This window comes from Ochotona princeps, chromosome 32 (assembly GCF_030435755.1).
Source record: "Ochotona princeps isolate mOchPri1 chromosome 32, mOchPri1.hap1, whole genome shotgun sequence".
Taxonomy (NCBI): Eukaryota; Metazoa; Chordata; class Mammalia; order Lagomorpha; family Ochotonidae; genus Ochotona; species Ochotona princeps.
This window is the reverse complement of record NC_080863.1, coordinates 8785738-8810432: the sequence shown is the minus strand read 5'-3', so window position 1 is coordinate 8810432 and position 24695 is coordinate 8785738. Positions and strand designations below refer to the sequence as shown.

Sequence of the window (24695 nt, the reverse complement as noted above, 5' to 3'; positions counted from 1 at the left end):
ATCCAGCAAAATATTTTCTTGAGCCGTATTTTTAGAAATCCTCCCAAGCTACAATGGGAGTAAGATGCTCCAATCATCTTATCCCCACAGAAAAAGAAACAATCAAAATGAGACATATACAATTTTTTTTTTAAAAAAAGTGATACAAAATACCAGTAAAATGAAGACCTACTTTTCTGAAAAAACAGACAACTGACACACCATGGGCCCAGCTAACCAAAAAAATATTTACATGGGAACACACAGCTAAGCTAATCTTAAATCAAAGCCAGAAGCATCACAATGCTAGTTTTCAAAATGTTCTACATAGCAATTAAAATCAAAACAGCTTGAAACAGGTACAAACACAGATATAAGTAGATATGTACATAATGGAACAGAAATGTCAGAAATGAATCCACGCATCTACAGCCAATTATTCTTTGTCAAATGAGCTAAAAAGTGATACCTGGAGAAAAAATATTCCCTTCAACAAATGGCATTGGGAAAACTGAATCTGTATTTTAAGAAGTGTCCAATAAGATCCCTACTTTATATCATATACATATATCAACTTGCAAGGCATTAAAGATCTTCATCTAAAACTTGAAACCATCAAATCAACAAAGGAAAATATCAGAGAAACTCTGCAAAACATTCTTGAATAAAACCCCAGGAGCATAGGAAATAAAGACAAAAGAGACTAATGAGATTTCTCCAAGACGCTTTTGTACAGCAAAGGAATCACTCAACAAAATTAAGAAATGACCAACAGACACATGAAAAAAATCACCATCAGGGAAATACAGATAAAAATCACAACAAGGTTTCACTTCACCCCAGTTAAAATTGACACCATCCAAAAATAAGAGAAATAAAAACATAATAAAGTCTGTTAAGGATGTGGGAAAATATGTTCCTTATTCCACTGCTCATGACACTGTGAACTAGTACCACTAGTACACCCATTATGAAAGACAATATGAAGTACTCGGAAATCTGAAACAGATCTACCGTATGACCCAGTAGCTCCATTCTCAAGGAGTGACTCAAATGAAATCAGAATATAAAAGAATGATCTGTACCCCATACTTACTGTAACTCAACTCACAAACCTAAGATCTAGAATCAACACAGCTGTCCATCGACTGGTGACTGGACAAAGTCATTTTATAGCATACACACCCAACAGAATATTATTCAGCTGTAAATAAAGAATGAAATCATGCATTTCATAAAAAAGGGATGTACCTTAAGACCATTATGCTTAATGAAATAACGCAGTTCCAAAAAAGACACATATCATAGATGTCTTTGATTTGTAGAAACGAATATAGAGTAAAAAAAAATGGATGCAACTGAAGTCCACATGTTGAGATGTGTCATTTATAATGCTCTTTAGACTCATGAGAAACACTGTTTTTTCTACTTACTACTGGTTGAATTCCTTATTTAGTGCAGGATTAAGCTCATGATTATAAAGATTAAGGTATGTTATTTAAAAAGAAAAAGAAGAAATGAAGAAGGGAGAGTTTGAGGGAAGACAGAATGGGAAGTATTATAGTGAGTGCCTAGCACAACAGTAAGTGGCTAAAGTCTTCGCCTTACACATGTTGGGATCCCATATGGGCACTGGTTTGTGCCTCAGTAGCTCTGCTTTCCATCCAGCTTCCTGCTTGTGGCCTGAGAAAGCAGCTGGGGATGACCCAAAAAGCTTTGGGACCCTGCACCCACATGGGATACCTGAAAGAAGCTTATGGCTCCTGGCTTTGGATCGGCTCACCTCCGGCCATTGCAGCCACTTTGGGAGTGAGTCATCAGATGGAAGATCTTCCTCTCTGGCCTCCTCTCTGCATATCTGACTTTCCAGTAAAAATAAAATAAATCTTAAAGAGTCCATACATGTGAAATGTACAAGATTAGGTGCCTTTGTGTGGATCAAAATTAAAAAAATTAGTGATCTTACTACTGGATTCCATAGATATGTCAAGATAACTACACGGGTTAATAGCAGGACAAATTGAGATGGTGTCAGGCCATAGTAAGTGCTCAATAAACACCCATTCTTAAAGGTGTCTCCTGGCTCTTACTTTATTTGAAAGGCAGAACAAGAGAAGGGAGGAATGTAGGAAGACAGAGGTCATCCATCCACTGGTTTAGTCCCCAATACCGTGAGAGCCAGGGCTGGGATAGGCTGAAGCCAACAGCCTGGAACTGCATCCTGGTCTCCCATAAGCACAGCAAGGGACGAAGGACTTGAACCATCCTCTGCTGCCTCCCCAGACATATTAGCAAGTAGACAGATGGGAAGTAAAGCAGCCAAGACTTGAACCAGCACTCTGCTATGAGATGCCAGCATGGCAAACACCATTTCAGCCTTCTGTGAAACACTGCTGGATTCCAGAATCAGTATTTTTTTTTTTTAAAAAAAGGATTGTACTACTCAAAGTGGTCACAAATTCAATCCCTATCAAAATTCCAGCGAGTTTTTATAGAACAAGAGCAAAACATTACTAAAGCTGGTACAGATGACCACAAACCTCAACAGTCAAAGAATTTGAGATTAAAAGGAATAAGCCAAGGAGATAATGTACTACCTGTCTTTAAAAATATGTTAGCTACAAAAAAATGTTAGTTACAATGATTAGAGCTATTTATTACTCTTATTAAAATAGACACTGAGACCAATGGAATAGAATTGAGGCCTCGAAGTCCGTTAGCCGAGCACCCAAATCTAATGATGTTAGACAAAAGTGGAAAAATACATACTGGAGAAAATATTTAGTCTTTCAACAGTATTAGGAAAAAGAGATATCCACATACACAGAAGAATTAAAGTGGACCAGTATCTCTTGCCAAGAACAAAAATCAATTCAAATGGATTAAAGATGCAAATGTGGGTTTTGAAACAATAAAACTTCCAGAAGTAAAATAGAAGATAAATGCTTCAGGACATTGGGATGGGAAACATTTTTGACTCAGGTGCTAAAGGTACAGGAAACAAAAGCAAAAGTGGGCAAATACTATTTCATCAAACTAATCAGCTTCTGTATAGCAAAACGAAGGGCCGATGGAGTGAAGAGAGAATCTACAGAACGGAAGAAATATTTGCAAGCTGTATGTCGTTAAGTATGAGACATGTACAAAGAAGCCAAGCAACTGAAAGAACAATGTAATTAATAAACAGGATCCAAACAGAAATTTTTCAAACAAAGACGTACACTTGGCAACGGACAACAAGTACTTGAAAAGATACACACTGTCACTAACCCTAAGGAAAAGAAAATTAAAACCACAAAGATCATCCCTTCACCCCAGTTACAATGGCTGTTATCAAAAGAGAAAAGATAGCAACTGATGGTGAGAACTTAGAAAAAAGTAACCTCTTCTACGTTGATGCTAGGAATATAAATTATGGAAGCCATTATGGAAAACAGTAGGGAGGCGCCTCAAAAAATTAAAAAGAGAACTACCATATAAATGATCCAGTAATTGCCTGCTGTTCATATGGATATAAAATGGAAATGAGACCAATCTGTTTCAGGGATATCCCTTCTACCACAACCACATTCATGAAGGTCAAGGAATGAAAACAATCTAAGAGTCCACCCAATGACATACGGATAAGGAAAACATACCATATTTACTCAATGGGATATGACTTGGCTATTAAGACAAATCCTGTCCTTTGAGACAACATGGTTGGAACTGATGGTTATTATGCTAAGTGAAATAAGCCGGGCACAGCAAGAAGTATTGTAGGGTACCACTCAAGTGTGGAATCTGAAGAAGTTGATCTTCCAGAAGCTGAAAATATAATGGTGGTTACCAGAGGCTTGGAAGACTCGGGGAGAAAGAGTTTGGGGAAGGTTGAAGAATGGGCACTGATTTATAGTTCTAGAGAAGAAATTCTTAGATTTCCATTCCTTTGGCCACCTGCAAATAATAATCATGGCTTGTAGTTTTTAAAAATCTATAATAAATGATCTTGAGTGTTTCACACAAAGAAATGACAAAAGTTAAAAGCAATAGATATTTTTGTCCTAATGTGAATATTTCACAGTGTATACAAGTAGACGCATTAATACATGCCACCCACAAAATGTGTAATTTTTACATTTGTTATTACGAAAATACTCCAAGTTGTATCTGCATTTTGTTTTTAACTGTTGAAAATTTTAGACCTTCCAACTGAGGTTCTAATGGGATTTCTCAGGAGATCTCGGTCATTTTTTTTTTATTACAAATTTTCCCTTAGCAGGAAAGTCCATTAAGCCGATTCTTATTCATAAAGCTGTAAGTTGCCACATTTTGATCTTCTGAGATTCTAATCGACACATTTAACCTACCTAATATTTCTGCATGGCTCCAAGACCACCAAGACTGACAACATCCAAATATTTCCTATGAATCTGTCCTTCCCTTACGCTTCCTGTCTCAGTGAACGGGACATGGTCCAGTCAGCTGCCCAAACATTACTCTTGCATACCTGTAATCCCTCTATCTTCTCAGTCTCTAATCTTCTTACTACTCTCAAAAATCTGCGAAATAGCCAATCATTTCCCATTTTCTCTCCTCAGTTCTTGATAGTATGTTTTTCCATTAGACTCATGTCATCTGCCTTCTATTTGGTCTCTGCATGCATTCTTTTCCCAGTCCCATCCAGTCCTCTATCTTCAAAGGGATATTTCAAAACTCCGGTCTGCTTGCATCTTATTTAAAGGGACTCATTATCACTTTCAAGATAAAACTGAAACTCCCCAGTAGCTTTCAAGACCTTCAAGGTATTTCCACTTGCCATAATCTCAACTTCAAATGTACTAGACAATTTCTATGAACTTTGTCTAGCACTTTATGCTCTTGTCTTCTAGCCTATCTCAGTTGGAGGTACTATTTCAGAATACCAGATTGACTGACTTGCTGAACCCACAGACATCTATGGATATTTTTCATAGGTCATGTCTGGGATGTCTAAGACCAATGATCTGGAAGAATCCATGTCTACTTGGTGATTCAGCTGCCTGATGTGTCATCAGAAGGTGGCAGAAAGAGGGCTGGGGTGTCTTATATAAGGGTACTAATCTCACTGATGAGGCCTTCTGACTTCATTACAACTCAAGGACTTCACTTCCCAATACCGTCATACTGGACTTGGGATTCCAACAGGTGCATTTCAGGAGGGAGGGGGCACAAACATTTAGCCTTTTTGTAAGCAGTCTTTACGTACATTTCCCTTCTAGAAACTATTTACCACATCCACCCAGCCAACATCAAGCCTTCCTTCAGTCTCTTTTTACAGCACATATTTTTGGGGGGGGTCGGGAGGGGCTTCCTCACACCACTTCTTTCCCTTGCCAAATTTGGACTCATACTGTATCCTGCACTGCTTCAGCAAATCCCAATAAGCTGTTTCGTATTTGCCTGTTGCTACATGTAAACTGCCCCTACTAACCTGACACCCTTGTGAAGGTAAACCTTCCCTATTTCACAGTAAGATTCTTTGGGTTCAGCTCAGCACACGATGACACAGCAGGTCCTCAAAGACATCTGCTAAATGCATGAACAGAAGAATGGCAATATCGCAGTGATTTTCCATCCTTTAAAGGCAGGGCAAGGTTCATGAGCATATTACGTAATTCCGTAACAAAAACTCGCGTCAAATAGTTATCATTTTACAATGTGGCTATTGAGCTAGGAGGTTCAGAAGAGCAACGAAGGAAAGAAAGTGGATTCTAACCTTAATCGTAGCTCCTGGGAAGAAGAGCCAGTTGCCCGTGTCCACTGGGTCGAGATTATCTTCTAAAACAACTTGTCTGTGTGCTGAATTGATGACCAGGATATTGTCTAAGGCCCAGCAGGCTTCATACACTTCTCCCACGTGCAGGTTTTCCTGTTTCCATTGAAACTGAACGTTTTCCCCTTTGGCTTCTTCGGGAAGATAGAGGATGTGGATGATGGTGCTGACATTGGAAGGGGCTCTGAAACAGTGAGATGGGGAGCTCAATTAGGTCTGCTGCTTCCTTCTTACAGGTGAACTTTATTCCCTAAACTGAACCCTGACTTTCTCCAAAAGGGTAAACTCTTTAGTATCTTCTGATTTTCCTATTGAGTGATGACAGTTTAAATACTAAATGTCTTCCAGAAGATGAGAGTTAACATCAATAAACATTAAGGATACTTGAGTAATCCAGGAAGGGGATCATCAAGGACAAAATGGAACATATTTCTACGGCCTGTACCAACAACAATAACAATGACAAAATCAAAGTATGTCCAGCATGCTATGCTGCATAGAGTAGACATTCAATCTAAAATGGCTTGTGTAACTTGATTAAAAGAAAAAAAAAGGGAGAAAAACTCCAACATTATGATCTTAATGTTGAGTCTGACCTGTTACCAATGTCTGTGATATTTAATTTTTAGTCTTAATGGAATCATTATTTTACTTCTAGTCACCAGATATACTTTCAAATGTTTAGCTCATATGAAATGTTAGGTCTTTTTTGTGGGAATTAAATATTTTCAGTTTACTTCTTTACAAGTTCATGGAGATCAATCTTTTTAAAACACAATATCATTTAACATGTTGTTGACATTACATCTTATTAGAATCTGAATCCTTCTGCCATATAACACACTATTTTTAGTCAACATTTTACTTTACCAAAGTAGGAATCTGCTGTAGTAAAAATGACTGCTTTAGCTAAGATTAAAAGTGGTACTAAAAAGCAAACTAGTGGCACCCTGGGCTAGCTATAAATCAGTTTTGAAAGGACTAGAGAAAAGTCATTAGTTTTCAGTCACCAATAGAGCACAGATAAATCTGTACAATTGTCATCAGAGGTTATAGATGGTGTACCTTACCTTTGGGGTAATAAATTCCCTTTCCCTTTAAAACATTTCGTGATGACTATGCTTTTGCCTTCAAAGAGAACTGACACTGAGAAAGAGAATCTGTGTTGGTTTTAGGTGGTGATTGCAAATTCTTGCACTCTGATCACCAGTGCTGAGAAAAAATCTGCACAAATGAGTATGATACTTTGGTGCAGGGCTTAGCATGAAAAGTTTCCATCTGGTGAAAAAAACAACAGACTCGGCCGAATATGATCTTTACATGTTTTAACTAAATCTGGAGTTTCACAGCAATAGCACTCAGCTGCTTTCCAGCAAAAAATACGCATGAAAATGTACCTAAACTACGATACATAACACACTACAAAGGGTACTTATGCTGTCTTTCCTGGGGCCATTTATATAAACAAGTGTTTCTTAAGAATGTCTTTTCATAATTACTAGTAAGTAGAAAGAATAGCAAAATGTTCTTGCTTATAAAATCGACACAGCACATCAGAGCCCAGTTTGTATCAGGTGCTGATAAATGATACTTAATTCCACTGCAGAGGGAGGTCATTTATTCAAATCTGTGAGTCAGTACCACTTTTTTCACTTCTTGGCTATTATGGAGTTTTAGAGTTGTTACGTTTTTATTTTACAACTTTGAAGATATACTACCAGAAACTTTGGACAAACTGGTTCCTTGCCAAAGACTAACAACCTAATAGGTATTCGATTCCTCTAAATAAATTGCGTTTCTTTTAATACGGAAGAAAGTAACTTGCTGAGAAAAAAAACTGTCATAAAACTGATGAAAACTATTCTACTTAAGGCATGCTGATTCAAGAACCAACCCAATCACAGTAAGTATAAAAGTGCGAGCAGTTTTCCTTTAAATACATGAAATTAAGCAACCATTTTGAATTTTATTTTGCATATTAAACTACATAGAATTGGAACCCTTGACTTCAATGTCACTGATTTAGCCATTGTGTGAATGAGTTTCACATCTTCAAGCACCCTATTTCATTTCTTACTGGAATTTTCTGAATAGAAGAAAATGTAACATATGATTACAAGTCATGTCACAATTATGAAAATAGGATCTTAGAATTGGCCTTAGGGGAGTTAGAAGAGAAATGACAGAACTGGAGGTGAGACGCAAACAAACAAACAAAACCCAAAAAAACAGTGGCTATGAACTATGAACTCATCACAGCCTGGAAGCTGGGTGTTGGATTTACACCCAAACCTCAGCCAGGTGGCTCAGCGTGCCAGGTGGAAATGTGACACCGTAAAGGTCATAACCCTAAATGTACTTTTACCCGGAACAGCTGGCTGGAAGTACTAGTGGCAGCAGGGCGTTCCGAACGGAAAGTGACACTTTCAGCAATATTTCCTTCAGGTAAGATAGATCATAATTCAGCACAATGAACAAGCTGAGTACTTTTAACCAGGAAGGAAAAGCAAATGGCAGAATGCAGGCAGATAGGCAACAGGAATCCTTGTGTTAGACCTTGCAAAAATATCGTAAAGGTCACCAAACCTGATTTTCTCAAGCTGAATCCAGTCCGCGGTGTTGTTCTTGGCATAGGAAACGAGGATGCTGGGGTCTGAATAGCTAAAGCGACACGAACCTGACCCTGGAAATCATGATCAAAATGAATTTCAATGTTAAATAAGTGCAATTATATGTTACCCTTGCTGATAAATATTTTGGACAATTTTCTAAACATCTAGCTACTTGCTTGATTCCCCCACCCCCATTCTTCTAACCAGACTGCAATTTCTACAAATATCATTTGGTAAGTAATTTTAGGACTCAGAGAAGAAAACCAAAAAATTGAAGATTTTTGCAGTGACATATGAACTATTAAATTATAAGAGAAACACTTAGTTCTAATAAGCAGTATCCAAAGACCGATGATGTCACCGTAGTTCCTGTGGGTTAATATAAATCATTCATCTGAGGGATAAAATATCATTCTCTGTGTATGCATCTCTCAGTTAAATGATGAGATGGTATACAGGGGATTAAAATACTCTAAAGAAAAATTCAGGTTGTGATACAGTTGTGACAAATGTGATCAATGTTATTCAACTAAGGCATTGATAAAAACCTGACACAGAGATAATATATCCCATATTGAATTTCTAGTGATTATTTCACATTATTGTTTTCAATAAAGGACAGGTGAACACCGCAGGCACTTATTAAAGAGGCAAAATTTTGGTTCAGCAGAAAACGATTCAATGTAAGTAAAGCACACTTACAAACTACAAAGTAAAGCACGTTTACAATCGTAAATTTAAAAATTTGAGAATGAGACACTTTGCCACAGTTTACCGTAACTGACACAGCAGGGTTTTTTATACTACATGAAAAGCAAATGGACTAAAGGAAAAAAAAAATCGTGCCGTTTATGCTGTATTTTTATCCATCGGCCAGAGGAACCTCAAATTCAGCAAACGGCATCTGCTGATGGCTTCACATTTGTAGCACGTAAGGGTTGCAGGCTTCGATTAGGCTCATTTATTTTATTTCAGTGGTGTTTAGAACAAACCAGTCAGTTTGCAATCGCACAAGCTGGCAATGTGCTAAAAGCCCAAACAGCGGTTTTCCTGGATGTATTCTCACAGTTGAAATGTAGGTGAAAAAGCAAGCAAACCAAGGAGTCCTGGGGGCTGGCCGTGCCTAGTGGGTAAAGTGCTACCTGTGATGCTGGCATCGCATATGGCTTGTATCCTGGCTCTTCCATTTCCGATCCAGCTTTCTTTAATGGCCTGGGAAAGCAGTGAAGATGGCAAAGTGTTTGGGCCCCTGCCACCCATGTGGGAAGAAGTTCCTGGCTCCTAACTCCTGGGTTTGGCTTGGAGCGGCTCTTGGCCTTAGCAGCCATTTGGGGATGGAACAGTGGGTGGATTATCTCTCTCTCCCTCTCTCTAATTCTGCCTTTCAAAAAATGAATAACTTTTTTTTAAGAGGGGAATTTAAACAAAAACTGCACCTAATAGCCTCGCTCTCATTTTAATTATGCCATTTTAATCATTACTAAATTCTACCTTTCATAAACAGCTGCTTAAAACAAATTTCAAACTGAGCAGTTAGGAATGGAATCAGGCAGGATTATGTGGGACAAACTTTAACACAAACAAGAATGAGGTCTGCTGGGGAAATCTGTTATTTCAAGGAAGAATTTGGACAAGCCTAAAGAATGTAAAAGCTATCGATACGCTTCCCCTACGGCTCCCATGCCCCAAGAAAAAAAGCAAATGTGTAAGATAGATCTTGAAAAAGAAAAGCAACAGAACAAATGATAACTAGATATGGTTCTAGCAGAATGCAATTGCTTTCAAAATGTTTATACACTGATGAGAGGGAAGCTGAGAGATGCTGATGTCAGAGAGGCACTGCACACATCTTAGAGACAGGGGGTCTGGGCTGAAAGGAGCATGCCCCCACCCCACCGCCACGGAGAACCTCTCGCTGAGGTCGCTCCCACCCACACCACATTCCGCCAGAGATGCCTCCCCACAGCCGCGCAGACCCTCCCAAACGGCAATCCCACCATCACTTTGACATCTGTCAGTATTCTGGAATAAAAGACATTTTGGTTGCGAAAGAGAAATAGAAAGCCAGAAAGGAAACACAACTCCAAAATGTGAAATGCAAACTATCCCCTTGTTTGTAGATGGGTTTTCCTTCTCCTTCAGATCACTTCCAGATCACCCTTCCCTCTAAGGACGTAAGATAACAGAAAACCATGACAGGTGTTGATGCACTTAGCCCGCTCCATACTGCGCACTTCAGTCACTACAGGCAAACAAGAAAAGTCGATACGATTTCATTTTTACCCCAACCAGGGGTGTGAACTGATTAACAGTTATGAAAGTTTGGTATTAACAATAATAATAACTTAAAAACCAGTGAGCTTCTAGGATCTTCTGAGGACTGCACACACTGTAAGAGATCTGGCTCCCAAACAGTGCAGTTAACAGTCAAGAGCTGTGCCCAGGGTTTGGAGGGGGACAGAATATTCAGGGCAAAACAGACCTCACTGGTTTGCTTCTGGTTGTTTTTGGCGGTCATTTCTTGATTTTCAGTTGGGGAGTGAATGAATACATGATCATGGTAAGCCTACAATCATTGGTAGCAGTTGTCATTTGCTACCAATTTTTGCTTGCTTGTCAAATCTGACAACATTTCTGACCTATTCCTGTCTTGTCCTCTGCTTTAGGACATTTGTGCACTGTGATGTAAACCCAGGCCGTCTCTACTGCTGTGCAGAGATTGACACAATGATCAGAAATTAGAACAAACGACCTTCAGTCTTCATTGATGAGGGCAGGGAATCGGTACCTAGGTTTGGGTACTACTTGAATCATTTCCTTTGTCTGATCAAATTACATAAGACAGCTATCTTTTTTATCATGTTAGCATCTTGATGTATAATCATATGTTAACAATGCAATGTGCGTAGGAAAGCCTTCATATGTGAGCCACACCCCATCTGTCTATACCAGCTTATTTGGCCCATTCTTGTATTTCTATCAGAAGCTTTCACATGATCCAGATCCCTATTCCTCTCAATCTTCAAGATTTCTCTTCTTGAGGGAACAGTGCCATAGCATGGCCAGAGAAGCAGCTGCCTGCAACAGCAGCATCTCCTATGGGTACCAGCGTGGATCCTGGTTAATTCACTTCTGATTCAGTTCCTTGCTAATACACCTGGAAAAAGCACCGGGAAGAAGGCCCAAATCCCTGGGCCCCTGCATCCAAACAGGCTTCAGATGTTATGGCCATTCAGGCAGGGAACAAATGGATTGGAAGGTCTCTATTTCTCTCACTCTGCAACTCTGCTTTTCAAATAAAATATATATTTTAAAGAATCTGTCTCCATACTGTGACTCTTTCAGCCCCTGTCCCTTCTTGTCACCAGGGAATGCCGTGGCCATGGATCCATGGAGGATTCAGACAAAAAGCTGAACAGGAAGTCTATTCATTTAAGGTGAAATGGTTCTGTGGTCCACGCCTCGTTTATGATGCCCTTGTTCTCAGAATAGCAAGTGCTTCCAGGGACTCCCACTGACCCTGTGTTGAGGTTCTCAGGATCATGACTCAAGCTCAGATGACACATTGCTTGGCGAGTGATGTCAATGCAGAGTGAGATTAGTCATTGTACAGAAAAGGCTATGGTGCCACCAAATGCAAACAGGATAGAGATGTTCCAATTTCATAACAGCCCCAACAGTCCAAATGGCATTATCTAGAAGGAACTGCACAGATAAAATGGCAAGCAGAAATAACAAACTCTGATCCACAAACTTAGAGATAATTCTATTTTCTCTAGAGTGAACATGAACAAACTTGTCATAAGAACAAGTGATTTAAGAACTTGCAATAAAAAATGTAAAGAAAAAGTATTATAGGGCATTTTAAGCAGTTAATAGATACATTGTCTTTCTTGATTTTGTGATGTCCATGCTACTGTCAACTTTCTAAATGTTCTTTGATTTGTTATGATTCCTTTTCTCATTCTAAGTAAGTGTTCTCTTGGTTCCAGTACGGTGTTACAGCAGGCTGAGGTGCTGTCTCTGATAGCAACACAGGGGTCCCACGTGATCTCAGGTTTATGTCCTGGCTGTTCTACTGCCAATCCAGCTTCCTATTGATGCATCATGGAAAACAGCAGAAGACAGCCTAAGTGTTGGGATTCCTACTACTCATGTGGAAGAGCCAGATGGAGCCAGGAGCCTTTCCAGCCATGGAAGTGACTTTGGGAGTGAACCAATGGATGGAAAATCTGTGTGTGTGTGTGTGTGGGGAGGGTGTATCTTCCTGTCTGTAGTTACAACTTAGGTAACTGTATGTTCAAACTTAGGTAACAATAAGAGTAATCATTTATTAAGATTTATTTAATTAGTTTTAATGATACCTTCTCCCTTACCCAATGTATACAAGCTTCCAATGTGGCCCGACAAAACCCAAGTCCCTCTAAAGGCAGCATTCTCTCCATGTGCATTCCTGGACTGTGTAAATATCTATCTTAGGTCTCAGAGCACAGAACTACAGACTACCAAGTTTATTTTCAATGTTGGTTAGCACGACACAATCAAGCAATAAACATATTTTAATGACAGGACAGCAGTAAAGAAAAAATAACTATGTATATATTAGCTAGTTTTATAGTCATTCTGCAATGTATGTAGGAGGGTACTTCAGAACAAGTTATATATATTTTTTGTCAAAGGAAATAGATATTTGTGGAAAAAAATTTTAAAAGATGATTTTTGAAACTATTATTTAAGGCAAGTATGGTTTAACTAGAAGGCAATGAATGACATGGAAACAATGATAAATAACTTGCTCAAAACATCACTGATTGTTGGACTGTGGTGGAGATGAACCTGAATGAAATCTGGGCTGACTTTCATGAACTTCAGGGACTCAACCAAAGCTGGAGATGAGCTGAACGCTCTGGGACTTGCTAACTGAAATAACTGCACTAAGCAGGCAGGGAGAATCCAGCAGAGCTGTTAAGAGTTGACTATCTCAAGAATGCACTAGCCCGTGTGCAAAGTAGTAACCTATGCTAGTCCAAGGAAGCCCGTATTAAGCATGTGAGACATCTGTTCACTGTGCAAAAGCCCGTTTAACATGACGTTCATACACAGACGCAGGAAGCTACCATAGTTCACAAATAACCTCTCCTTTTCTTTCCATCTCTCATAGATCACTGACTAGAAACAAATCAGGCAGAGAGTAACTTGATCTGTAATAAAGTTGCAGCCACTTAAAAACTGAAATCTTAATAACTTCTAATGAAGATGAAGGAGTTACTCCCTTCCCGTGCTCATAGTTATCTGGGTCCATAGTATCTTTCGAGTAGCTGAATTCTGGAATTCAAATAATTTATTTTTAATTTGTTTACTGATTTCAGAAAGATAGAATGGAGTATATGCCATATGTTATGTGACGTTATAAGCAGAGTTGGGGCAATACTCTCTAACCAAACATGTCAATATTTCTGCAGTGAAATGCCTGAAGGGTCACACGAATCATGGAAATACACATTAAAAAAAGCCTAATCATTTCAAGTCAGTTCTCACTGCCAAGTAAATTCAAATTATGTCAAGCCTTGCCTCCACGTCAATTAAAATAAAGAAAAAAAGAAGAAGAAAATACGGAACTACAGACTGTGTGCCTAAAGCTCCAGTATCCACTTCTATTTCTTTTGACTTTGACAGTAGAAGGATAAATCAATTGGTATTGTGTCTCTCAGGGCCTGGGTAGTTTATTTTATTGGGTTGTGCCCTTTTCCACCAATCCCAGAACTTTTCAAAGTAAATCAGAACAGAACCTACTAGAAGCAGCTATTGTCCCCCTGAGGATTGGTGCTGGTTGCTGGCAGCAAGCAGCCTCTTCCCCAAGGCTCTCTGCCTTGCAAACAAGCTGCCTTTTCAATCGTAGCACAGAATCACTGAAGGAGGAGGGAACGGATCTCACAGAATTTATAGATAGGGGAGAAGTCCTGCCAGCAGTCACGCCTCTCCACAGCAGAGCAGGTCCCATAAATACTGAAGGCTCAGGGAGGTTCCTGGACGGAGGCCTGTCAAGGATTCTTGCAAGTCCACTCCAAGTCCTGCCATTACTCAGGGCTTGGAGCTGAGACACAGGCCAAACGCTGGATACAACAGAGGAGCATTGTCAAGTTACAGGAAAGGAAGCGGTCCTGCTGCTCAGAGAGAGCAAATTTCAGCAAGATCCACACGTCCTTTCATCTTTTCAAGATAGATAAATGGATGACGGGGCCGTTAACTTGCAGTTGTAGTGAGAGGCGAGACAGAAGAGAGATGAATGGGTAACTTTGGGAGAAAGGTTTTAAAAAGCGAGGCTCTGTCATTCCCAAGGGGACATTACCTATTTCTCCAGTCAAGGGCAGACAAGACAGAGACCGTGCCTCAATGTGCAGAATGCGGTGGGCCACATCAGGATTTGGTGCAAGCAGCAATGCCGGCAATGGTGGCTCTTTTGTTTGTCTTGTAAGCAAAGAGCAATTTGTAAAAGCCAAGTACTATTCATTAGTGAGAGAATGTCATCACTTACCTCCTAGAGCATCAAGGTTCTCAGGGAGAGATCATCCCTAACTCAGTACTTCTTCAAAACAATTCTGGCCCAGACAGATGATCAATACTGGGATCTGCCTGCAAATTTCTGTTCAAATATTTCACTGGAAGAACCATGCATATTTATTCTTCCAGTATCAACAGTATCAACAATATAAAACAATGCTGAAATTAGACTCCGGGTTTTCCTTTTCTTGGCACGGGGTGGGGGGTATTCTCTTCTCTTTACCGAATCTGCCGGAAAAGGCCTCTGAGCATTAACCAACTCATGAGCAGTTTTTAAAAATGTCTCTTAGTGTTAAGCATATCAGTTTGCAATTTCCAGAATAGCTAGTTTTATGTTTAATGTGCAGATTGATTTTTTTCCTCCTCCTGCTACAAAAATCTATAATTCATGTATTTTTGCACCATTTTTAGTAAAGACATGTTTATACAACTGTTTCATTAATCTGTCAATTTTATTAAAATGTCATCACATCTGTTATCTAGCAGTGAGTAGCTTTTTGCCTGGTACTTTTTTTTTTTTAAACAAAGCTTATTTATTTTATTTATAGTTGAGGCATAGCGAGAGAGACAGAAAGAGAGAGAGAGAGACACAGAGAGACAGATCTCCCATCTGTTGGCTTAATCCCCATCTGTGTGCTACAGTCAGCGTATGGTTAAGCCGAAACAAGGAGCCAGGCACTCAGTCCAGGATTTCTAAGTCATTGACACATCTCCCCGCCAGCGTACACAAGAGGTGTTGGAGTGGGAAGCAGAACTCAACACAAACCCAGGTACTCCACTCCTGGATGCAGGTGCTCCAAGCACAATTGTTGCACCAGCTGCCCCCACAAATTATCTTTCTCTCTCTTCCTAGTTTACTATAACAGCTAATTACCCATTGAGTACTTGGGAGTGCAGAGTCTAGGGCAAGAGGAGAAACATTTGCCTGGATATATAGGAGAATCTATATCCAACAGGACTGTTTAGCCACAGGCTGGCTGCACAGGGAATGTAATTACTGGCTGAGCTCTGAGTACGCTCTGAGCTGCTGTCCCCAACACGGGGTGGTGCTTACATGTTTCCCTCTCAGAGTGGCTTTGGAAGTCATGCTACACAAATTTGATATGCCTGATGTGTGTCTGCACAGAGACATGACATCTCATGTCTGGCTCAAGTTGAGGGGCCCCCGCCCAAGGGGCAGCCATGAGACTACTGGGTAAAAAGTCGGGTCAGGAAAAAGAATGGTCACTGGGTCAGATAATGTCTTGTGGCAGCCCAGGCGGGAAGTGCCTTGAGGCTTCTTAGTCCTAAATGACAGAGAGGGCAACTGTGACCGAAAGGAGCCTACAGATACTACATTAATTAAGAACAGGACCACTCTGCAGGAGAGAACATCTTAGAATTACTCTTGTATCAGTCAGGAACAAATGAATTTAATTTTGGTAAAATATGATAACAACACAGATAAATCGTTTTTAGATAAAAATAGCTAAGAAGTGAACATGTCTCAAATCTTCAGTCATCTCCAACTATCAATTAAATAATTATCTAAATGTGGAAATCTAAAGTTTATGTCTAAGTCTGTTTGCCAGTCAAAAAGTAGCCTGCTGTGGGATTCAGTATAATGCTAACTGAAGAAGTGTCTTCTATAGAAGCAAATGTTCCATTTTAAGCATCTACTAAGAGCTGATCTTAAGAATTAAGAGTCAAACAAAACAGAAGAATATAGTCAATAAAAATAAACATACTGTTCATTAAAAAACACACTTCCTTTTAATTTGAGATGTCTTTCATGACATACAAGAGCCAAGTTCGATTTGAAGAAGTTAAAAAATGATGCTACTTGTACTAATGTTATTTTCAGACTGACTTCATTAGCAAACCGGCTACCGGATCCGCAAATCCTTCTTTCTGGAACAATGTGACACTATGTGATTTATTGTCTTTAATATTTTGTCCCTTCACCAACTTACTTTCCTTGGCTGAAATTGCCAAACCGCATTAGGGGACGTCTTCCAGTTTACGACAGATGGACAATGACCACAGGAGATAAAATGAACAGCTGTCTTTCTCCCCTTCTGTTCTTTCTTTCCTTTTTTTTCCCACTTCTAGCCTCATTCCCATTCCCTCACTTCTAAAATATCCATGATTTTACACTGCCATTAGCACTCTTAGAATGAAGAGAAGGATGGCTCTCTCAATTTATGGAATGCTATGTCACCACCCTTTTCAAGTTTCCTCTTAACCTCGTGGTGGAACGTACTGCCCATAGCTGGTGCTTGGGAAGACGCAGGCAAGAGAAATGCAAAGTGTGCCAGGCTTTGCCAGCTTCCCTGCTATGCAGGGTTCCTTCCTCCAGGGCCCAAATAACCCATGCCTGAGTGCTCCTGCCTGGCCCATTTTCCAAGAGGACTAATCCTCTGCTTCCAGCAATCTGGAGGTTCAGCAAGACCGTCCTTGTTCTTGTGTGGTTCTGACCTTGGCTTTGCCTTGTTCTCCCTGCAAAGTGCCATCCGCCTAATCTTCATGGTGACCGTGACCCTCCGGAGCAGGACCTCGCCTGCCCTCTGGACTTGACTCTTTCTTGGACTTCTCAGCCGTCTGCCCCAGTTGGTTCTTGCTCTGCATCCCTTCAGTGATGTTGACTGGCTTGCCTGGCTCCTTTCGGATGTACACTTTTCTTATGTTCCATGTGCAGATAACAAAGCTCTTTTTAAACAGCTTTGCTTTTAATTGGCATATGATTGTCCATATTTATGGGTTGCATTGAGATGTTTTGATACATGCCACAACCCTGAGAATAAATTTCTTGGGGGCCAGGGCTTTGCTTTTCCCTCGGTCGGTGGGGAGCATTGCATGATATATAATACACCTCTTTGTTTTATATAATGCACTACATTTGGCTGGTGTCGTGGTACAGTGAGTTAAGCAGCTGCTATTTGTGATGTCAACATCCCATAATAGAGTGCCAGTTAGAGTCCTGGACACACTATTCTGATCCAGCTCTGTACTAATGTGCCTGAGAAAATAGCATAATGACATGGGCCCCTGCCACCATGTGGGCGACCCAGATGGAGCTCCTGGGTCCTGGCTTCAGCCTGCTCCAGCCCCGATTGCTGTGATTATTCTGGAAAAGAACCAATGGATGGAAGATCTCTCTCGCTGCCTCCCATACTTCCCCTTTCTCTGTCACTCTGCCTTTCAAAGAAATTAAATATTTAAAATAATTATAAAAAAACACCCCACACTTCCTAAAGATGTTGTCTTTGAGGGAGGAGTCCTTGATTTGTTTTAATAACAAAGTGAGAACCGCTGGCTTACGTTAAGTTCTAATATTGCTCCTAGATTTCATCGTCCATTTCCTTAGCCCCAGAAGTCAAGAACTGGTATGGTAGTAAATATCAATGTGGAATAGCACTCAATATGTTTCCTAACCTGTGATTTAGTCAAATTCAGTTCAGATTTACTTCGTTATAACTGTAACCAAAATTTTAAGCGCCACAAAAAGGCATACTTGACCATTCCACAGCCCACAAGAAACTTCTAAATTACAGGGTAATAGTGGATGCACAGAAATAGTCTGTGTAGAAATCACAGAATGAAGTGGATGTCACAAATGAAATTCAGAGAAGTGGGAAGCTCATCTGCTGGGAGTGTGGACACGTTTCCTCAGGGGAGTGTGTTAAGGAGGGTCAGTGGTGATCAGCTCCTCATCCTGCACCTCACCAATCCAAAGCAAGGAGCCCGGAGTCTCTTCCGGATATCCCAGACAGGTGCAGGGTCCCAAGGCTTTGGGCCACCCTTGACTGGTTTCCCAGACTACAAACAGGGAGCTGGATGGGAAGCAGGGCCGCTGGGATTTGAACTGGTGCCTATATGGGATCCTGGTGCATGCAAGGCGAGGACTTTAGCTGCTGGGCTACTGCACTAGGCCCAGTATTTACTTTCAAACTGTTTATTTTCTTTTAAATTTTTATTTATTTCAGAGAGAGATGGTTCACTCCCCAAATGTCTGTAATAGCCAGAGTTGGGCAAGGTCAAAGTCAGGTATCTGAAAATTCAGTCTGGGTCTCCCATGTGTTTGAGAGGGATCCAAGCACTGGAGCCAACACCTGCTGTCTCATAGGCCGCATACCAGCAGGAAGCTGGATAAAGAAGTGCAGCTGGAATTCTCCACTGGGACCTTACCCATACATAGACATGAAATCAATTTTGCCATTAAAGCTTCCTCAGCATCTTGTTTTGATTTATGTTTGCTTTGAGTTAATGTCACCAGAGACTCTGTTCATCTCATATGGATTTCTGTGTTTCAGAAGAGGTTCTTACTATCTCACAATCAGTTTCCCAAGGTATTCCTCCTTTACCCAGGAAAGTGACTTCTAAAAGAATGAGAATCTGATCTGAAATAAATTTCTGTAAGTTCGTGCAGAAGAAAAGCAGCCACTCAATGCAAGATTTGAGAGCTCAATTTCTTTTCCCTGAATTACAAAGTTCTGAAAGAACTGAGGAAACAGGTGTCTTAACTGAACCAAGTTCTGAGTAATTTAGATGCTTCTGAATTAAGTTCAAGGCAGAGATGATCCTCTGCTGCCGAGTGAAATACAGTTCTTGCAAAAAGCAGCGTTTATTCCTGAATCTGGCTAAGATAAAATAATTCCAGCTCTCTTTCCTGTTATAAAGCAACCCTGCCATTCAGTGAAGAGTACGTCTAACTTTGGTCATTTCCCAGTTTTTATTTTTCATAATGTGTAGCTCGCTTCATCTCAGGCACCCTGTGGATCACTGTAAAGCGGGAGAGAAAAATTTGGGCCTTAGATCGTGTGTAAACACTTACAGCTTAATGACTTTCTCTTGTTTCAAGATGATAAACAGAAACGCGGTAAAAATAATACATAGAAGCACTTCGTGCAAAAACAAAAACCCACACTAAGTAAGGCAGAGGAAAAAAGGCACTAACTCTATAAACTGTGAACACAGAAGAGGTTTTAGTGAGTTCACTAATTACTGCTGAATACCTGAATATATATTTTTATCTGCTTGCTTAAAAGCCTGGCTGATTGGTGATTCTCACTTTCTACTGTTTGAGGGCCTCAGATTTCTCTTCAAGACATCCTTCTGCCATGGGGTGTTCATGTAATGCCCAGTTAGCACGTGGTTTACCACGTACTGTTACAAATGTCTCTAATGATGACTCACTCCGGCAAGAAATATTATCAGCATCTACTTATTGTGAATCCCTGGGCTATGGTTGGGGTTATCAGGTTGGACAAGACAGAGTTGTGTCTTTAGTCCAGTTGTGAGCTCTTTGGGGTGACTGTTTTTTAAATACCTTCTCTTGAATCCTTGGACTTGGCTAATGATTCCAATCAGTGTAACTGATTGGAACTGAACAACCAAATGTCTAGGGGAATTCTTGTAAGAGGACTCCATATATTATGAAAATAACTAATCTATTTTTAATATGCTGTCCAAATAATTATTCTTCAATTTTATTATATTTCTTTATTGCTTGAGAAAATGGTCGCTTCACAGAACTGTATTAAATTAGTTTTAAAAAATCAAAATTATTTCATTTTAAGCAACCTAATCAAAGTAAGTTCCCTCCACCCTGAATTTACTTGTGAAGTCCATTGGGACTCTAGCCAGTAAAGCTTAGTGCTATCGCTCTATTGCTGCTAGCCACCAGGGCTAGTCTTTCAGTTCCAGGAGGACGTTTGCATCTCCTTTTAACACAATGCTTGGGGTCACTCCGTCTGCTCACCTGAGAAACCCTTCTCTGTCTTGTCTAGTGACTCCTATTGCTGGATTTCTGGCTACCTGACAGGATCTAGTTGGGCCTGGGTTCATGGTGATGTATACACCTGTGTGCCTCACAGCCTGACAGTGTATGGACGGCTCCTGTTTCCTATGTACCTGGTGCCTGCTATGACACTGAGACGTGATGGAAACACATTCTGTTTTCTCAGAAAGCCAGCTCTAGATGGCACTGACAACAGAGCGAGGACTGAGTGACAATCTGCTCAGCGATGGATGCAAAGCACCAGCAGGATTCCCCTTGGACCCTGCCTGGGAAGACAGTCTAGAAGCATCCGTCACATAACAGCTCTGCCAGGGCATCATCTCAAATGTTTCTTCCTATCCCACAGGAAATCTAAACGGAATGGGTAAACGCCCCTAAGAACACAATCATAAATTTCACAAGTGGAATAGAATGAATCAAGCGAGGACTGCAGCAAATCCACGACTCAGTCCAGAAATGGAGAGAATACCTTTCACTGGAATGGAAAAATGAACAGTTCCTCTAAAGAATATTTTGTTTTTGGAAGCCTCTCAACATGAGTTAACTGTTGATAACCTGATAAACTTCAGATTGCGCAATTATATTTTCAGGATGCTTTAACATTAAAGAGATCTTTTCATTAAGACAGTCTGCATATTTCTGAATGTTTCATATGTACATATATTTACAAGAACTGGAAGAGCATTGCTGTCAAACATTGACATGACGGGATTTAGAAGATACCCTTTATTAACTCAAGTGATTTTTGCATACCTATCTATAAGGAAACTGGAGCTCTTTTGGATACCATCAGTGAAAATGCTTCTAGGAGTGTTAAGAAATCTAAACACAATAGTCTTCCAATTGCAGTGATACATGTCTAATTATGAATGAATTAACAAGGGTCACAATTAGTAATAGAATCCACTAGAAAACTGCCTGTGTACCATCTAGGCAATGTGTAATTCACTGAACATTAAATAAAACTTTTACTAAATGAATGCCTAAAAAAATGACACTAACATTGACTCAACATCTTTAACCATGCTATTGGTAAAGAATTGGAGGGTTTCACAATACTCACACATACAGACAAGTTCTGAACTGTCAACACAAGATGCTTTAGAAAACACTTCATGATTTTTGAACATAATACAAGTGACTGCTAAAATGTGGTTGCTATTTTAGTATTAGCTTACTAAATTTAAGATGCTAGGCACAATTATACCATCTATAGAATGTCCATGTGTGTTCCAGCCTAGCCTTCACACCTACAACTCAAGTAAATAGAATGATTCCATGCCTTCATTCTTTCTCACCATCCACATCAACAAATGACTACAAGATAAGCAAAGGTATTTCTGGAAAGTTGTGTCTACTCTACAGATACAACATCACATATGGCAGCTGGGTTAAGTGACAGTATCCACTGTGCGGGCATGAGCCAGAGTAAGTGCAGGCTGGTCAGGCTTTGCCGCAGCACCAGCTGGCAAGTGCCAGGACTTGGGACGAGGCCTGTTAGGTTAGATAGCAGTACCACCTGAAAAGTGCAAGATCCGAGGCTGGGAGTGGACCTAGTGGGAAATGTGGCACCCGTTTGATGGGCTACATCTTCCACCAGTGAGCATGCGAACCATGGCTGGGAGTGGGTGTAGCATGATGTGGATGGTACCCACCAGCATAAGTGTGGAGTGCATAGTGGGGTCGATCGAGCTGAGCTAGGCTGCAGTACCCATCAGCGTGTACCAGAGTTGAATGGGGATGTGGGACAGACTGGACCAGTTTGCTGTATACACATACTGATGTGTATAGGAACCAGGACTTGGGGTGGGACTGTTGGGAGTTTTGGGGAATCATTCTGAGTAGGCTGCAGTTCCCATTGGTGCCATGAGGACCACGTGTGTGGTGGGCAGGATTAGGCTGGGCCACAGTAGCAGCTCATTTGCATGAGATGAAGTTGAGGATAGAACTAACTGACCGGGTGATTGTAACCACCAATGTGTGTATAGGCTGATGTGGGTGATGGACTGGGCTGAACCTGAACTTCTGGCACACAGAAGTCAGGTATGGAGTCACCTTAGGTCACGTTTCATTGGGGAATGACTGGACCACTGGACTCAAAAGTCTAACCAACGGGAGAAAAATCACAACATCTGTGGTCTGACCATAGACAGCATGTGTCAGAACTGGGCCTACTCAGTTGCTAAAGCCTGTGCAGTGGACGGCATGCCCAGATGCACATGGGAAATATGAAAGATCAATGAGGCTTGCAGAGGAGGACATCAAGTATTGTGGCAGAGGATAGAGGGAAGATCAAATTGGACAACTCCTGGCCAAGGTTTGACCGCAACTATCTAGGCAAGAGGAAACTCTAACATGGACTATGTCAGCCAATGGACCTTGGCAGGATTTCCTGAACCTCAAAACAAGGAAATGAACAGCATCTCAGAACTATGAAAATCACTTATGCAGTACCCTTGGAACGTGCTCCACATCAGGAGGCTGTCCTCCATCCCCGGATACTGATACCATTAGGCTGCTGGGTGAGGCCCTCTCCCTGTATCTCCCCTCTTTCCCCCAAATCAGTGGTCCATATGGCCATACATCCTTCTCAACAATGAAAACATCATCAAGAATAAAATAAACTCATTATTTAGAAAAAGAACTAATACTTTGCTATTATACTGTCTCTATGTCACCCTAATCCTTGCTGGTTGATAAATTGTCGAAATGAATGATGCAAATTTCTCAATGGAGTTTTTCAGCAATAAATTATCATTTATTTCAGTGCATATTTTGTTTTATTCTCAAGGGCATGGTATAATTTCACTACTTGTTCTAAAACTACACCAAAAATATTTTAAGGGGTCAGCATTGTGGCACGGCGGGCTGCTTGTGACACTCAGCATCCCATATGGGATTGCTGGTTGGAGTCTGCTGCTCTGCTTCTAAAACAGTTCCCTCTCAATACTTCTTGGAAAGTAGTAGATGATGCTCCAAACACTTGGGCCTCCTGACACCCGTGTACACAACCAGGTTGGAGTGCTTGGTTCCTGACTGTGGCCGTATCCAGTTCTTGGCAGTCATGGCCAAGTGCGAGTGAACCGACAGACAGATCTTTCTCTTTCTAAAAGGCAGAGAGCAACATGGGAGAACTAGAAGAAGCTCTTGACTTCCAGTTTTGAATCAACTCAGCTCTATTGCAGCCATTCGTGAGGCAGCATACAGAAGATCTCTTTCTCTCCATCTCTCCTCTCTTGTAAAATCTGCCTTTCAAATAAAAATATATTTAAAAAAATTTAAACAATTTTTAAAACAATTTAATTTTTTTTCTCTTTCTATTCATTCTTACTTCCGTTTTTCTGCTTGAGGGTCCAAAACTATGCTTTAAATAACAGAAGTTCATCTGGTGGCTTTTGCTAAAGCCACGTTTGGGTTCAGTCTCAACAATTTCGATCAGATATTTTTGGGGTTTGGGTCTCAGATATTAACTTTGCATCCCGTGCTTATTTCTACTTTTTGCTCTTTTTTTAAAAAATCATCTCTATCGTAATTGGTAGCACTGAAAGGCAAGGGAATAGAAAATCTATGCAAGGTTTGTAGGCCACACTTGACTATTCACAAAAATGCAACTTCCCCCATTTAATGGAAGATAATATCATTGGTGCAGACTCTCTCTCCTCCTTTAAATAAAGTTGCAAATATGAAATGCTGTGGGGTAAGCAGCTAGTTCAGGGTCAGGAGCTTGGAAGCCACGCCCTCCTTCCCACCATGGGTTCCTTCTGCCCACCTGTGAAGCTCACTCATCATCTGGAACATGAGAGAGGGGCATATTGGATCGTTGCATAACCACTCCCCTCGCAAGCCCCCATAAGGGTCCAGAACAGGGAGGGGCTCGCTCTTTTGGTCATGTGCTTCCCTCTCTCTTGGCCTCCCCAGTATGTGTTTGCTCTCTGGCTTACTGTGGACAGACTCCAAGGACAGGAAGCCC

At 40.6% G+C, this 24695-nt stretch overlaps 1 protein-coding gene across 1 annotated transcript in view; it reads right to left on the bottom strand.

The window, feature by feature from the left end:
- The window catches only part of RELN (reelin), a 384643-nt gene that overhangs the window by 170919 nt on the left and 189029 nt on the right, over positions 1-24695 (bottom strand). The window contains exons 9-10 of the mRNA XM_058657530.1: positions 8360-8456; positions 5717-5957 (exon numbers count right to left, since the gene is read on the bottom strand). Of these exons, the coding sequence (XP_058513513.1) occupies positions 5717-5957; positions 8360-8456 (338 nt within the window). The remainder of the gene's footprint in view (positions 1-5716; positions 5958-8359; positions 8457-24695) is intronic.